We start from the raw sequence: 15782 nt of genomic DNA, 5'->3' as shown, positions 1-15782 counted from the left end.
ATAAAATTGGGGACGTATGTTTTTAATCCCCCTTTTTCTCGGCCCCCGCTTGACAGATCTCCCTGAAACTTTCTGTGTGCAACAGGAATCACCGGCACACTTTTTTGGGAAAACGTTGTGAAGATTCGTCAAACGGTGCCAAAGATATAGGCAAGTCAAAAAACGTTTTCTATGGAAACATGGTCCTAACTATAATTACAGCCAGTAGGAGATATATCAAACAGTCTGTTTTTGTAATGTTCTCTCTGTAGTGTCTTGTGCATTCCCCCACCCCACAGACTGATTGTGCTGCTTTTCTCCTTCCTCACCACCTGCTCGGTTGCTACCTCCAACCACACAATGCCAATTTATTTACAGATCCAAGCGGTGTCCGCCATCTTTGATGGGTACATAAAGTTTTAAGCAATAGTGTCCACCTCGTTCTGATGGTGCGAGCATGGTTTCTCAAGCATTCAAGATTCAGTAGAATTACATGACAGCGGTCATGTCTTTTTTTTTAATTTTGAGGATGCCGCACGGTATCCCGATGCTGTACAGCACTACCAAAAGCTGTTGGCAAAGCCACTAATTCCCAAAGTAGTTTCCATAGGTGATGCATATTGGCTTTGCGAAAGCCTGTTCATCGTGTACCTTAACTCGCGCCAATTCATATGGGAAAATCTAATGAATGAAAAATGGGTATGTAGGAATGAAAATGGGTAGAGGAATAGCGGTTATTGGTAAAACGCTGAGTTTGGGCTTATTGGTAGTATCATATGATTCAGACATTTTTCAAAATGTGTTCCTTCTTGCACACTGGCTCATCCAGTGTTCGCACTCAGAATACCCTGCTCAAGTTAAACTTTGGTTAAAAAACAGATTTTCCTATTGTTTCTCTGAGGAAAAGTTCCTGAATGCATGGAGAGCTACACAATTACTACCACACAGCATTTCCACACTTCCCCTGGTAAAAAGGGGGACCATACTTCTGTCATTGGACGCAACACCCATAATAGTTACTGGGCAAAACCTGGACTGTGTGACTTAATTTAGTGGCAATGAGTTCCTCACATGGTTAGAGTTTTGGTCACATTCTAATGACGTGCAGTAGGTCCACCCACACATGGGAAGCAGCATTTCAATCGGAAGAAGTATGGAAATCCAGGATGTTAAAACCTTGGCCACTGAATAAAACTGCTCTAGTTTTCTGTCGTATATATAAATATACACATGGGGAAAAAAATGTTTTGACCCATACCATGAGATTTGCATGGCACTGTGGATACCAAAACCTACATGGATCCAGGCAGCCACACCACTCTGAATCCCACCGGGTCTCTAGGATTCAGAAATGCCCTGCTTTACTAAGGTTCCTCAACTGTGATCGAACACAGAGCCAAATAGTGGATCCAATCACCATGACAAAGGTTGGAGATTTCATTGGACGTAGTTTTGACTTACTGGCTGGCCTAAATGCCTTCTGCTGTGGTCAGAGATACTATCTAGTGGCAGGGTGGTGAGGACCAATGCAAAGATGGTCAAGAACTATATCCAACTCCTTTTATTGCTTTTTACCCTGGTAGTCTGGTGGCTTTCAGCCTCCTCTGGATGTGGAGACTGGCTGATTTCCACGTCTCTGCCCTCCCACCCCCATTAAAAAAAAATCTGTGTGGACTTTCTTTCCTATGTACATCTTACAATAGGCCCCTGGAGGGGCAGAAAGAATGTCAGGTCCTTTAGCAGTTGGGCTATGATTAGATGCCAGGGCAGGCTGTTCCCACCCCATTCTTTTTTTTAACTAAATAAAACCCTGAAATCTAGTGGGGTTCCTTCCCCGGTCCCACAACCCTACCTTTTCAATGAGGCAAAACTAACAACTAGCACGCAGTGCGGCAATAAGATTGTCAGGAATCGCCTGCAGCCCACCTATTCTATTTCCCAAGGAAAGATCAATCCGTAGTATCTAGTGAGATTCCCCTCCCTGGGTTAGATCCCACAATTGCCCCCCCAGGAGGAAGCAGAAAGAGTGTTAGCCTTTTATGGATGCGAGCAGAGCCCAACACCAGGGCGGGCCAGTACTCACCCAATTCTTTTGTGCCTTTAACACACACGTCCCTTAGGGTTCCTTGACCCATGTATTTCTAAGGCGAAAGAACACTCCTAAGTTTGATATTTTTGTGAATGAGGTCGAACCCACTCTCGGTAAGATTTTTCATATTAGATTCAGTTTGGGCACTCTACTATCAAATAACTTTACCTATAAGTGGAAGTCCTCCCGCAGTAAAGCCAAATTTCGTTCCTACAGCACACACACTGAGGTTGACGTAGAAACACATTTCCAACAGCAATGCCCACTGTACATTTCACTGGGGTCAAAGTAGATTTGGGACTTGTTATGAACTGTGGACCCCAGTAATTTAAACTAGATTTTAGAATCATGTAAAACCAATTCATCTATCGAAGTTGTTTCTGCTGTGTCAGTTTTTTATGGCATTTTGTATAATTAGACGTTGCTTTCTCAGTCACTGCGCAGTACGCATGATTGGGACTATTTGCACGATTCCAACAAAATTTTATTGAAATTACTTTTTACTTGGTTATGTTACCAGAAACAAATGTACCTACTATTACTATTTTTTTATATATATTTTTTTTAAATAACTGTGTCTAGTGAGTTTTCAACCCAAAAAGAGCATATTGGGGATAAAAACCTCAATCTGCCCCAGCATGGCGGAAATACTGTCTGGGCACTAGGGGTTGGGAATGGGCCCAATGTCAAAACGTGCCTTTCCCTATTTTAGAGAGTAAATGGCTTAGAATAATATGGGAGGCATATATCAAGGGCGCGGGACAGGCCTTACCTTGACTCAATGAATACTTCTTATGTCCATTACAAAATCTCGGGGTTGCAAAGATAGGTGGAGTCTTGATGGTGTCTGCGTAAGGAGATGTATGCTAAGATCTACCAATGGTAGCATTATTCTAACGCTAGAAAAATTCACAACTGGGAGAATGCAGTGGGCTGAGGGACTCTGACAATTGCATCTTTCTAGTTCTAACAAATGCCACTGGCCTGCTGATGCTATGTCCCAAATAATGGACCTTGGGCAGGCACTGAAGTAATTTCTCTCAAGAGTCATTGTGCCCCCTTCTGTGTTAGCACCATTAGGGAAAGCAAGGAGTCATCCCTGAAAATGTCCAATGAGGGACAAGCAAACAAAAGCTTGCCTACGTACTGTATTGCTACAGAATCCCTTGTGAACCTTACTCTATCCAAGTCTCTCTTTAAGCTCTAGGAAAAAAGAGTTGGTGACTCATATTACCTTTGGGCAACCCTTTTCATGTGAACTGGGAAGCCAAAACGTGAATGCAAAAGGTAACACACTATCAAGGTGTGTGGGCATTGAACGCAGAACACAAACCATCAACAGGGAAATGGAACCGACTGCTCAAGATGGTGGTCGTGCTTCTGTGAGGCTCTGCCTGAACTCCATTACTCCAATAATAACACTGCATCCACTTGAGACAGCAAGTCGCGGGTGGAAGCTGCTTGTGCCTCTCTGGAGGGAAATACTAACCTGATTCTGTCCTAGAGGACAGCAGGGTTCGGGGAGACGAGTTACCAGATACCAAACTGAAGTGGTGAAGCTGGGATGATATGCCCCACCCAAAGCGAGCCTGGATCCAGGAAGAACTTTAAGGGTCTTTTGAAGGGGTGGAGGCGGCAGAAGAAAAAAGTGTCACATGCCGCCCAGCACTGACACAGGAAAAGGCTCACATTTCACAGGGAGCCACTGCTCTGGACTAGAACGTGGATGTGAGGCTGACAGAGGGGCACCTTCTAGTCGCTTCTTTGCCTTTTTTCTTTCTCCCTTACACCAGCTTGGAGGAGCACTCAATGAAAACTATGTTTATCAGGGGGAGTGGTTGGACAGCTTACTTGGCCTAAGTATTAGCTGGGTCCCAGAGAGATGGTGAGGCTTGGCCATTTGAGGCTGGAGGCGCTGGGGATTGGCCTTATACCAGTGGTGTGGAGAAGGGGTGTGTGACCCTTGTGTTGGCCCGGACTGGCGCCCAGTCAAGCACCGCAGGGCTTCAGAGTGCTAGATAGGCCTTACCTCTGGAGGGACTTCCTCTGCTCTCTTCCTCCACCTGTATAGGTGAAGAGTGGCTGAATCATTCGCTAGAGAGCCACCAGAAGGGTGCAGACGGTTTGACTTGTTTTTCTTTGGCTCCCACTGACTCCATACTCTCAGCACCATCTGGGCTGGTGGATACTTCGGGGACAGAAGCCTGTGGGGCACTGTGCTCCTGGGCAGGAATAGAGGACTTTTGGTGATGTGAGACTGATAGGAGGAGGCTGTGCTAAGCCAGCCGTTAGTCAGGCCACAGACGACGCAGTAAGAGTAACAAGGCTTGGAGTGCTAGCTATCCCAAGACAGGTCAAACGGGGGTTGGGTGGGATTTAGGCTGGGGTCAGGTGATATGCTGTCCCCGACAAGACAAAAAGAGCCATGAATAAATCACTTTGGGTGAATGAACTTACCCGAGAATAATACAACAAACAGAAGAACACAGAATGGCAAAACATGCCTAAATGCACAGGAAATTAAATTGTGAACTCGCAGGAACTGGCTGATAAACTGTCTATTTTTTTTTTTTTAAATAGTGTTTCCATCATCCTGAAATCTCTGACTCTTACTGGGGACTACTGTTTCTCATGGTTAGGAGAAGCCCTGCTGTCCTGCTGGACGGGCACCCTGAGGCCCTCAAGAAAGACAGTGTGGCCTTCAGTATCCATTTGGAAAAAAATGCAATTGTATTTAAGGGAGCATCCAACTCTAGACAAGCTGATTCTCATCACTTCAGGTTTAAAATCAGGGTCCCTCCTGCATCCTTTGCCTCCATTCCGTTGGAAAACAGGCTTTGAAGACCTTGGTCCTCTACTATTGAAGATCTGTAACAGTTCTTTACAGAATGGACCGATTCCAAATGAGTGGAAAAAGACTTAGCAGGACCATTGTCATAAAAAGCTAATGCTGACTGTGCCATTCTTACGTATTACAGACGAATCTCTCTCCTGCTGTTCCTTGGGAAGATAGTGGAGAAACAAGTCAACCAACCTGCCTGAGTGCCTGGCTAACAAACAAATCCTTGAATCTGTTCAGGCAGGGTTTTGTTCACTACATACCACCAAGACTACCCTGTTAGCCATGGTGGATAATCTTCGATTGCTGACGGACAAGGCATAATGCTCTTCCCTGGTAGTATTAGATCTATCCACAGCATTCAATACGGTTTCTCATTCTACCCTTTTGACCAGAATACAGGGGATCGGCACTGGAGGCAAGGCACTAGATTGGTGGCAAGGAACTGGATTAGTGCTGAGTCTATTTAAATGACCGGTCTTGGGCAATATTCTTACCTTCATTTATGCCAGCGCATAAGACCTTGAGCCCTAGAGTTCTTCCAGGATCTACGCCACCCCAGCTTTTTTTTTATATTTGCATCCGTCCACTGGTAAAACGTATAAAATCTTTTGGGCTCCGGTGCATGAACTAAGTGGATGATACTTAGCTCATCCACATACTGGAAGGGGCAGGTGCTAACCTTTGGAGCCATTCCATTTTTGAATGGAAGCGGTGTCGGAATGGTTGCAGATCAATTTGCTTAAATTTAACTTGGCTAAACAGAGGTGCTGTGGATAAAACATTCTCATGTTCTCACTGTTGCTTGATTTTTTGGCCTGTGAGTTGGTAGACCTCACCAGCTATAGCTCTGAGAATCTACCTGGAACTAGAATTTTCCTTCTCTGGACAAATAAAGCATGTTGTGGCAACTTGCTTCTTCCTCTCACAGCTGCTCAGTAATCTCTTACCATTTCTTCCAAAGGCTGTCCATTGAATGGTGATCCAGGCAACTATACTTAGTCACCTGAACTACTTTAACTCTCTTTTTCTGGTTCTGGATAGGAGTCTTCTAAAGATGCTTCAGAGAACACAAAATGCAATAGCCAGATTGGCATTGAGGTTCCCACGCTCGTCTTCCAGCTCTGAGGCTCTGAAATCCCTGATCGGGCTTCCAGTGGAAAAGAGATGTATCTTTGAGCCCTTCTTCCTTGTTTTTAAATCAGTCCACCGTAGTGGGCTGGATTACTTTGTTCAGAAGTTCTGCAACTACACTCCATCACTTTGCTTCTGCTCTGCTGGTTGTGTATTATATTAAGTACTCACTCAGATGGCAAAGTCTTTTCGTTCAGAGTGGGTAAAATTTGGAATGAGCTTGTGTATTGCTACATGCACTACGTGCAAGGTAAACAGTGGTGCAGGGTGTGGACCATTGGCCTCTGCTTCCATTGGCCTTCGCTCCCATTTTGGTTCACGACTCCATTTTGTCGAGTCTGGTTCTGTGCGTAAGGCACTGTTCTGTGTTTTTCCACAAGCTTCGGCAAGCTACAGGGTGGGGTGTTTTTCTGCTCAACTTCGCTCCATCTGCCTGATACGAAGGGCGCTATTTACATTCCACGAGCTATCAGTTAGGACAACAGGGGGATGCGCCTGTACTCAAGGAGGAATGCGAGCTTCACCTTGGAGCCCTCTTCTGGGAACTTGTCCCGTTCCAAGGAGACGTCTCGAAGGGTGAACAAGGTACCGCCGATTGCACAATTTGTAAAGGAGGGGGTCTTTTTCTAGAAAAGACTCCTGGGCGTTAGTAAATACTATAAAGGTCAGGGGCCTGGATGGACTGGTTTAGGAACTCTCTTCTGGGTTGGACGCAATGCAGGAGGACTGATTGTCCTGAAGGAGGCTCCCTGTGCCAGCCGATTTGGGTTCCCCGGCTTTGTGTACGGCGGAGGGATGCAGACGCTCTTTTCGGTGAAGCTTTTCAATTTATTAAGCATTAAAGTATATTGTGTGTGCGTGCGTAATATGCACTTATTCTTGCAGTCATTTTCATGCTATTAAGCATTGAAGTATATTGTGTGTGCGTGTATTATATGCACTTACTCTTGCAGTTATTTTCATGCGATTCTTCACGATATCACAGAGTGCTTATATTCTTACCATTATTCTCATGTTATTCTCTTGATATATATATATATATATATATATATATTAGTGTGGTTAGTTTTGCCATATGAGAACTTGCCCCTTAAATAAACTTGATTATTCTACTCACTAAGGTGTCGGAGAGTGATTGCTTTACATTGTGCCTTAAAATATCCTGAAGTGATTAGTTTTGATATTCTGAAGAGTAAAGCAACACAGCTTGTATGTTCTCAAGGGCTTGCCTCTTCCTAACTTAATTTGAGGCATCCCAGTTGGAAAGCAGTGTTGTCTTTTTCCTGGCCAGCTTTTTTTTCTCTCTGTTTCTCTCTTAGCACCAGGACACCCCTCAGTGCATTTGTTGCATTGTATACATTTTGGTAACATAACATAATACAACATCACTACAATTAACTGGAGTGAAGAACAAGTCAATCTACTACCAAAGGGCTTCTACAAAACACCAGCACCCATCCTCCCTCCCTCCATTGACAGACACTTTAACAGACACCGGAAAACAGGTCAGCGTCAAGCCCCCGCTCAAGAAACCCTCCTCTGTGCCAGTTTGAAAAGTGCAGGCCCATCTCTGTTCTATCTTACCTGGACAAAGGTCTTAGATAAGCTCATCAACCGACACCTCACCGACTACCTCAGCTACAACCAGTTCCCAGACGGCACACAATCTGGATTCAGGCCTAACCATTGTACAGGTCATCACTGCCACAGATGACATGAGACACAGTAGCCCTCATGCTACTGGACCTCTCAGCAGCATTCAACATTGTTTCACACCCCATATTCATCAAACACCTACACAAAATCGGCATCCAAGGACCTGCTGACCACTGGATCTGTGTCTTACTAACAAATAGTAGACTAGCTGTCAACTTAGCACCGTACTCCTCGGAAGCCTGCAAACTCATATGTGGACCTTGTCCCTCAGCTCCACCCTCTTCAATACATGTATAATCCTCTGGCCAATGTCAATCGCAGCCACAACACACTAACATCCTCTACACAACTTAGACCTCTCCTACTTGAACAGTTCTATCACTTTCCACCAACCAACAAGATACCTACGCTTCACAGGACTCCGACTTGCACACAATACAAGCACACATAAAATGAGGCCTAGACGACGTGCCTTCTCATACATCGCTCCTATGACCTCCCATTTCATATCAGAGCCTCTTCCTCTCTTTCTGTAAGAAACTGAAGATCTGTGTTTCTTTTAACCCTTCCCAAGAAGTGGCTACACGCAAACCTACACAGCGTCAAGATACCCTCACTGGTGATGCTGTGCTTTATAATTGCAAATAACCGAGCTCCATGTAGCTCTTGAGGGAAGAATAAAAGGTGTTGCTGTGGATGTATTTGGTCTGCATCGAGACTTGCTCAGCGTGGCAGACACCATGACTGAGGTGGGAATCCGGGTCTCTTTGCGGAGGATGATGTGCAAACCCTCAAACTGGACATTACACAGCTTCGGGAGGGGAGAAAAGGATGCAACTAGAAAGGCGAGCAGATGATTCTGAAGGCAGACCCAGGGACAATAATTTGCCCTACATGGGAGCCCCAGAGGAAAGTACATGTCCAGAACAATTCTTTTTTAAATCATTTAAATACTGTGTCCCAGAACAAGAACTTACATCCTGCTTTGTGACAGAATGGTGCATTAGGCACTCATAAAGAAACTGCCACAGGAAGCTACCCCTAAACCCATAATTTTAAGACTACATAACTATTTAATTCTAGGTGTAATACTGGCAGCGGCTCGCATGCAGCAGATAGTCTTTTTAGAAAAATGTTTTTTGGACTACACTGCACTGGTGCAGCAGCAGAGGAAAATATTTACAGGCGTTAAAAGCAAGTTCAGGGCAGTGTAGATCAAATGCATGCTGCTGTACCCAGCTCAGCTTGAACTGACCCATCATGGGAAGATGTTTTTCTTTTTTTGATGACACAGAGGTGGCCTGGAGTTGAGTGAAGAGAGAGCACCTGTGGCATGATAGTGGGAAGAGCTGCTGTCAGACTTGTGGCAAGCAGGTCTTCTTCCCAAGTGTAGGTGTTGGAGGTGCAGAGAAATGGCCAAGTCTGGCTCTAGGAGAGCTGAAACAGATGGAGAATAGTCTGTTTCAGACACTGGAACCTCAGTTCGGCCCAAACCTGGGATGGGGTGCCTCAAGGAGCCAAAGTAGCCTCCCCCCCCCCATGAACCAACCCAGATCAGTTTTAAACATGTCAGACCCAACGGTGGTCCCTCTTTGTTGGGAGGTTGCATCTTGGGAGGGAGGCAAATGGCCTTCGCTGGCCACAGCAATGTACTGGCTATGTTTCTTGAATTTCCAAATCTCACTAATATTACACTCTGTGCTCGAGGTGAGAGGTGGGAGAAGCTGCTATCCCCTGCAAGGGGGTGTTTTTCCGCCTCAATCGGGATTCTTCCTTCTCCACCTCGTTAGTTATTGGGTGTTAAGTAACTGGGAGACCAATACTTCAGTTCCCGGAAGTGTAAAATGGGGTGTTAGTAGGATGGGTTTGTTGGATAATTTTAATGGATACCCCTGCTAACACAGTCTTCATTTGTGTTGTTTTGTTTCACAATGCCCAATAATGTGCCTCCTCCCCCACTTCATACTACACCCACCCAACATGACACATACATGACTGGACAAATAGTACTTCATCCTGTTTTAAAACATCAATGGACTCAACAATCACTTTAAGAGGAGAGTGGTGCTAAACTATGCCAAAAGCAAGCCCAGAGGTTCTCCTGTTATAGGAGACTCACCAAATGGTTAGCAACTAGATTCTTTCACGCTGGGTAAACCGGTGGGGTGAGGGAAGTCACCATCCATCTCCCGCTGCTCATGCCTGTTGGACAAAGGCCAACTTAGTAGATATATAATGATTACACGTTCCCTACAGGGACAAATCATGTATATTTTAAGTGTTCACATCCATACCACTTGGACAGAGATCTCCCTCAATTCGCCTACTGAAATTCTACTGGAGATGCCTGCACGCACAGTATTACTTGGCAGAGACTTTAGTGCACTGATGGATCCTGTGCTTTATGTGTTCAGTAGCAGGACAATATGCAGGTCAATGTTCCTTGCAACTTGGGGAAGCTTACTGGGGTTATCCAAGATGTGGAGAAAGTGACACCCATACGAGCATCAATACACATTTTTCTCCCACACCTACTCCTCGTTCTCACCTTTAGATTATTTTCTTGTGCTGCCTACAGATTTGGTATGAGTTCAGGAGGTGAGGACGCTCCCAAGAGGTTTGTGAAATAACTACCTAGTAGAAATACACCTTAGGAGTGTCCCTGCAGGCATATGGAGGTCAGGGGGAGGGAGTTCTTGTATTTTAGTTCCTGGTGGCTACCTGATGATGGCTTCTCATCGACAAGAGTTTGGGAAGCCTTTAAGAAGGTCGCTCACTGCCGGATAAAGCTACAATTATTGGGAAAAAGAGTGACAGAGGCCAGGAGAAGAATGTCCATAAAGTAGAAATATTGAATCTTTACCAATGTGCTTTGCACAGGAGACTCGATCCTTAGACAACTTGTGGCAGAGTCCGCAGTTGTTGGAAGCGGAACATTCTGGTTGGCTGAGGCGAGGGCCTAACCAGGCAGAACCTACCACTCCCTTCAGGGGTCGGTGATTACACCCACTGTATACCCACTGTATAATCTGTGTTGCCCTTGGGTAGGTTGGCACAGAGGAGTCAGGCTTATCACAGGGGCAATGTCTAAAGGACTGGCACAGCACTACCACAAAACAAATACACTTAGCGCCACAAGAGACTTCACAAAAGTATCTGTGACTAAAGTTTGTATTCAACACACACATTAGTTAACCCAACATGAACATCATGTAAATCTGGACAGAAAGCACATTTAGAAATATCACTAGCAGTACTATGCCCAATTGTGTTAAAACAACATTAGAAGTATGTACATGTGAGAAAAGTAATACTTTCTCTCCCAGTAAGTTCCCCCTTCAGTGCCAAAAGTTTGTCAGCACAAGACCAAACCTAGTGATTATCCCAAATCAATATCACACAGCTATGGGGGGCACCTCAGTTCACAACAGAAATGTGTACATACAGAAAATGGCAGCACTTTTAAATAGCTCTGCAGCCTAGGCCACACAGGTAAAACCCAATGTCAAGCGTGATAATCCTCTGACAGAGAACCAATGTGTACGACAACATCGCTGTGGGTTGCAGTCAATGACAGGTAATCACTCCTACTCACTCGCTCCACACCGCTACGAGGTGCCATGGATAACAGGCAGGCTAGTATAACACGCACTTGCATACACTCGCTCCCTCAGCAACCTAATGCGGTGCACTGATATCCTGCAGGCTAGCGGTCACTGTGCTCGTAGATCTCCCTGGGTCCAAAGGTTCCTCCACCCTCTAACCGTCCTACTACCCCCATCCCCACAAGCTGGAGAGGAGTACCCTTTTCCCCCAGATCCTAGGCCGCTCACAGCCGGAGGTACACTTCTTCAGGATCCTGGGGCAAAGATGTGGGGGGGGGGAGGGTAGAGAGAGCGAGAGATAACAGCTGATGAGGAACAGTCAACAAATAGAGGTTTAGCCACCACTTGCGAAGTTCACTCAAGGGTCTCTACAACGTGCCTTACAGTGGGCCCCGGTCTGCCAAGCACAGGGGGAGGGTCAGCTTAGGACACACGCTGTTCACAGTGGCCCCCAGCCAAGCCAGGCACTCCAATACACAAATGCAGTGTGGTACCAGTAGTGTGCCTTTGAAGTTGGGGGAGGTTCAGAGGGTTCACCTTTGAACCACAGATGTTTCCCTTAAATTTCAGGCCTGTCTGCCATGAGGCCATGGAATACAGGTCTTAATCTTTAGGGGGGCGATTATCTGCCTCCGAGATGCCAAGTATCAAAACCTCTCCCTCCAATCTATCCACCCAGGCGCACATATTGCAGAGCTCTTCGTTCCAGTTATGTGTCCTTGTTTTACAGTGGTCGCTGGGGAATGCATAGAAGTGTTCCTCCATTCTCCAGTGAGGACTTGAGTCGAATTAAAAGGCACACAAAGCATTTTAGGGCAGAGAAGGCTCCAATTTCAGGAAGTGGCATTTCTCTATGATTATTTAAAAAAACACCTTTATTATAGAAAGTCCACTGTTGCAGCTAGGAGTATTTGTAACACTTCTTCCATATAAACCCATAGGCAGAGCAGATTTACTATGCAGTTGAAACACACATGGGTATTCTTCACTTTCTGGGCAAATGTGCCCTTGTGCACATACAAGCATGCATTGGTAGGCTGGATACATGTTTGAAAGCACCGTAGGTGCAAGTGCGCACACAGACCTCATCAAACAAGCAAGATACATATTTCAAACACCATAGGAGCTAGTGCACACACCTAGGCCTACTACGACAGGATGGATACATAGCTTAAAAACCTAGGAGCTAGTGCGCATGGACAGGCCTGCTATGATAAGCTGGATACAGGCTTAAGGCACCATTGGTGCTAATGCGCACACCCAGACCTGCTATGACAGGCTGGATGCATCTTTAAACACAACCTAGGGGCAAGTGCGCACACAGGCCTGCTATGACAAGCTCAGCTCGTTTTCACTCACTCGTGGGCAGACACTAGCCAGCACCACTTCCTTGTATATGTAGAAAGGCTGGCCCCCTGTCAAGCCTTCCGTGTACCACTTGCACCACCCTTCAGGGGGTGCTCAAGAGGTAGCATAAAATCCCCTCAGGATTGGCTACAAAGTTAGTAGTGCCAACCTAAACCCACCTCCACAGGTTTGCATTGGCAGGCCTCATAGATGCTTCACAGTTCATTCTAGTGGGTGGCACAATCAGTGCACTGTCCCACTAGTAGCCAGGCTGTACCTGCCCTGGTTAAGTGGTGTACTTTTTTTACGGGGCATTCCAGGGTACAGCACCTGAATCAAGCCCTTAAGTGCCCACGCCTTGCATGTACAGGCAAGGTACACCCACTGCAATACAGGGGGAAGTGCACAAAGCCTAAGGCCACGCAAAGAGAGCCAGCAAAAGACCACAGGAAAAAGCTAAACATTTCAGGCAAATCCCCTAAGGGCCATCTCCAACAGCGGTGCTTCGTCAGCACCGGTTGAACACTGCCAGGTTCTCGAGGGAAGCCACTTAACACAAGATCTACGAAACGGGGGATAAAGCGGGCACATTGTTCTTGCTAGTGACGCAGGTGCTTGAAGCTAGAATTATTCATCACATCCGTCACAACGAGACGTGATGTGATGTCAGTTCAATCACATTTGCTTTTGCAACATACTAAATATATAAATATATATATATCTCTTTATGAGCAACAGATCCCCAAGAACAAGAAAGGTCCAGCCCAATAGCTGTAGATTTAATACCAAATACATCAGATCCAATGAACAGCTGTAAAGTCGAAGCTCAAATCTCAGTAGACGAAGTGCAGGAGATTATTGCTTCCATGAACAATGGGAGAACTCCAGATCGAAATAAAGAAATACTCCTCGACAACAGCGCTTCATGTCTTGGCACTTTATCTGGAAAAGGGGCAGTGCAGTGTGCTTCCACATCATGCTGTGGTGGAACAATAGTGGTTATCCTCAACCCTGGAAAGAACCCTAGTGAATGCCCTTCATACCGCTCAATCTCACTGATCAACTTTGGAACCAAAATCCTTGCCAAAATGTTGGTATACAGGCTAGTTTGGTTAATAAGAACTCTTGTCCATGCAGATCACATCAGCTTTAAGCCGCACCACAGGGGCCGTCACTGCGATTACCATTTGAAAGTAGCCCTGGCTAAAGCAGCTGAGCTGTCCATAGCCTTGACTCTAATACTGATTTACGTTCAAAAGGTGTTTGATTCAATACATTAGCCTTTAATACTTCAAATTCTTCAGAAAATGAATTTTGGTCCACTGTTACTTAAATATATCAAAATCTTAAGCAATGATCCTTGGGCACAAGTAAGAGTGGCTAGGGTGCAGTCCGCACCTTTCCAGGTGAGAAGAGGTACACAGCAGAGTTGCCCCCTCCCTCCCCTACTTTTTGTGTTGATAGTGAAACCACATGTGGAGTGAATCAGGTGTAATGTCCCGGAAGACGGAATTAGGTGAATGTGAAGATCGCATCTTGCTTTACGAGGACAATATGCTCTTTAACATGCAGAGCCCAGAATGTTCTACCCCAAAGGTGATGGGCATTCTGCAGATCTACGAAACACAAAGGAGGCCTTCAACTTAATTGGTCAAAGTCACAATATGGTCAGATTGTCTGTTATCATCCTGATTTTCCATCCTGGGCAGCACCAAGTCAATCCAATGATCACTTTAAATACACATTTCCAGGGATCCATAGGGACTTTGCCCCAATACGGACTGAAATGAAGAAAGAATTGGCGGCCCGGGAGAAGCTGCTTCTACCTAGGAGGAAGGGCCCTTGATGCCTGCACTGCCACACAGACAGAACGCAAATTGTTCCTCTGATCTGCTCTTGCCTAGCGATTAGTCTCTACTTATCTACGATACACAAAGTATTACATGAAAACAGTGGTATCAATCAGTCATTCTGTTACTGTGCCATTGATTGTACAATCACCAAAGATCTTGGTCTATAGGGACAAGTTGGGACCTAGGTTTAGGACAAGATGCTCTTAGCTAAAAGGGCCTCAGAGTTTTCAGTTCTCTATACTCCAAGTCTAGTTATCCTCACCAGGTTATGACTATTTCCCACCATTATATGCAAAATAACGTTTCTAAAAGTAACCAAAGAAACCTGTGTGTAAATGCTAGATCTTCAAGGTAAACACAAAGCTCTTCAACATGGGTTACTTCCAATGTATCTGTTCAATCAGAGCAACAGTATTGCAGTCAGAAACAATCCTCATCCATGCCCAGAGTTGTATAAAGGCCCTTTAACATTGTGCTCCTGTGCCATCTTAAACTTAAGGATCATACTCGGTGTCCAAGAATTTTCCTACCTGGTTCTTCTCCGGGGGCTCCATGCTGGTACCTTGCTGCAAGCAGGGTCTGGACATCCCACTGGCCCCTTCGGGTGACAGACCTTCTCAACATCAACCAGCCTCAATTACAGCCGTACAGCCTGGGGGATACAGGAAAGTACATGTGAAATATTTCTGAGTGCAGAGTATATAGGTGCCATCAATAGTATTAATGCATGTAATGTGGAACTTCACTCTGTCCACAGAAACATCAAACTATGAACAAATATAGATACAGCTAACACAGCTACACCTAATGGAAGAGGGAGAATAGCAGTACTAGAAAAATAAATGGTGCAAGAATGCTAAAGTTGAAGCCACAAACAAAAATACACATCTCAGACAGATGTTTGGAATCACAGACCCCAATATGAAGCAACATAAGCACAATGAACAAGATCTATTCATACAAGTACTAAATCGCGGTCTGTCACCACACATTAAACGAAAACCATCTGCTTCACACAATGATCCAGAACCCCAATTAAGATCACCAGATGTAGTGCGTTAAGATGGAGGGGAAAAAATATATTTTATACTATTTATGTCTGTGACCAGGAAGCTTGAAGACTAGAATGCATGTTGTGGCTTCCTTGGAGTTGCTTCACAATGATGTCCCAAAGCACTGACCCCCAGGTAGAACAGAACAAGCTTCACTTTATGTACTACTGGAACTTTTCTTAACTTGATGTGACCTTAAAAAACGTTTAGATAATCTGTTCTGATGGT

The 15782-nt window shown here is 45.2% G+C and overlaps 1 protein-coding gene across 9 annotated transcripts in view; it reads right to left on the bottom strand.

The window, feature by feature from the left end:
* Positions 1-15782, bottom strand: part of TMEM94 (transmembrane protein 94) — a 543968-nt gene that overhangs the window by 467281 nt on the left and 60905 nt on the right. For all 9 annotated transcript variants that reach the window (XM_069200153.1, XM_069200150.1, XM_069200148.1 and 6 more), the window contains one exon: positions 15033-15154. In XM_069200153.1, the coding sequence (XP_069056254.1) occupies positions 15033-15089 (57 nt within the window). In that variant the 5' untranslated portion in view covers positions 15090-15154. The remainder of the gene's footprint in view (positions 1-15032; positions 15155-15782) is intronic.

This window comes from Pleurodeles waltl, chromosome 7, assembly GCF_031143425.1.
Source record: "Pleurodeles waltl isolate 20211129_DDA chromosome 7, aPleWal1.hap1.20221129, whole genome shotgun sequence".
In the NCBI taxonomy this organism is placed as follows: domain Eukaryota; kingdom Metazoa; phylum Chordata; class Amphibia; order Caudata; family Salamandridae; genus Pleurodeles; species Pleurodeles waltl.
The sequence above is the reverse complement of the archived record's forward strand: the minus strand, read 5'-3'. Positions and strand labels throughout refer to the sequence as shown.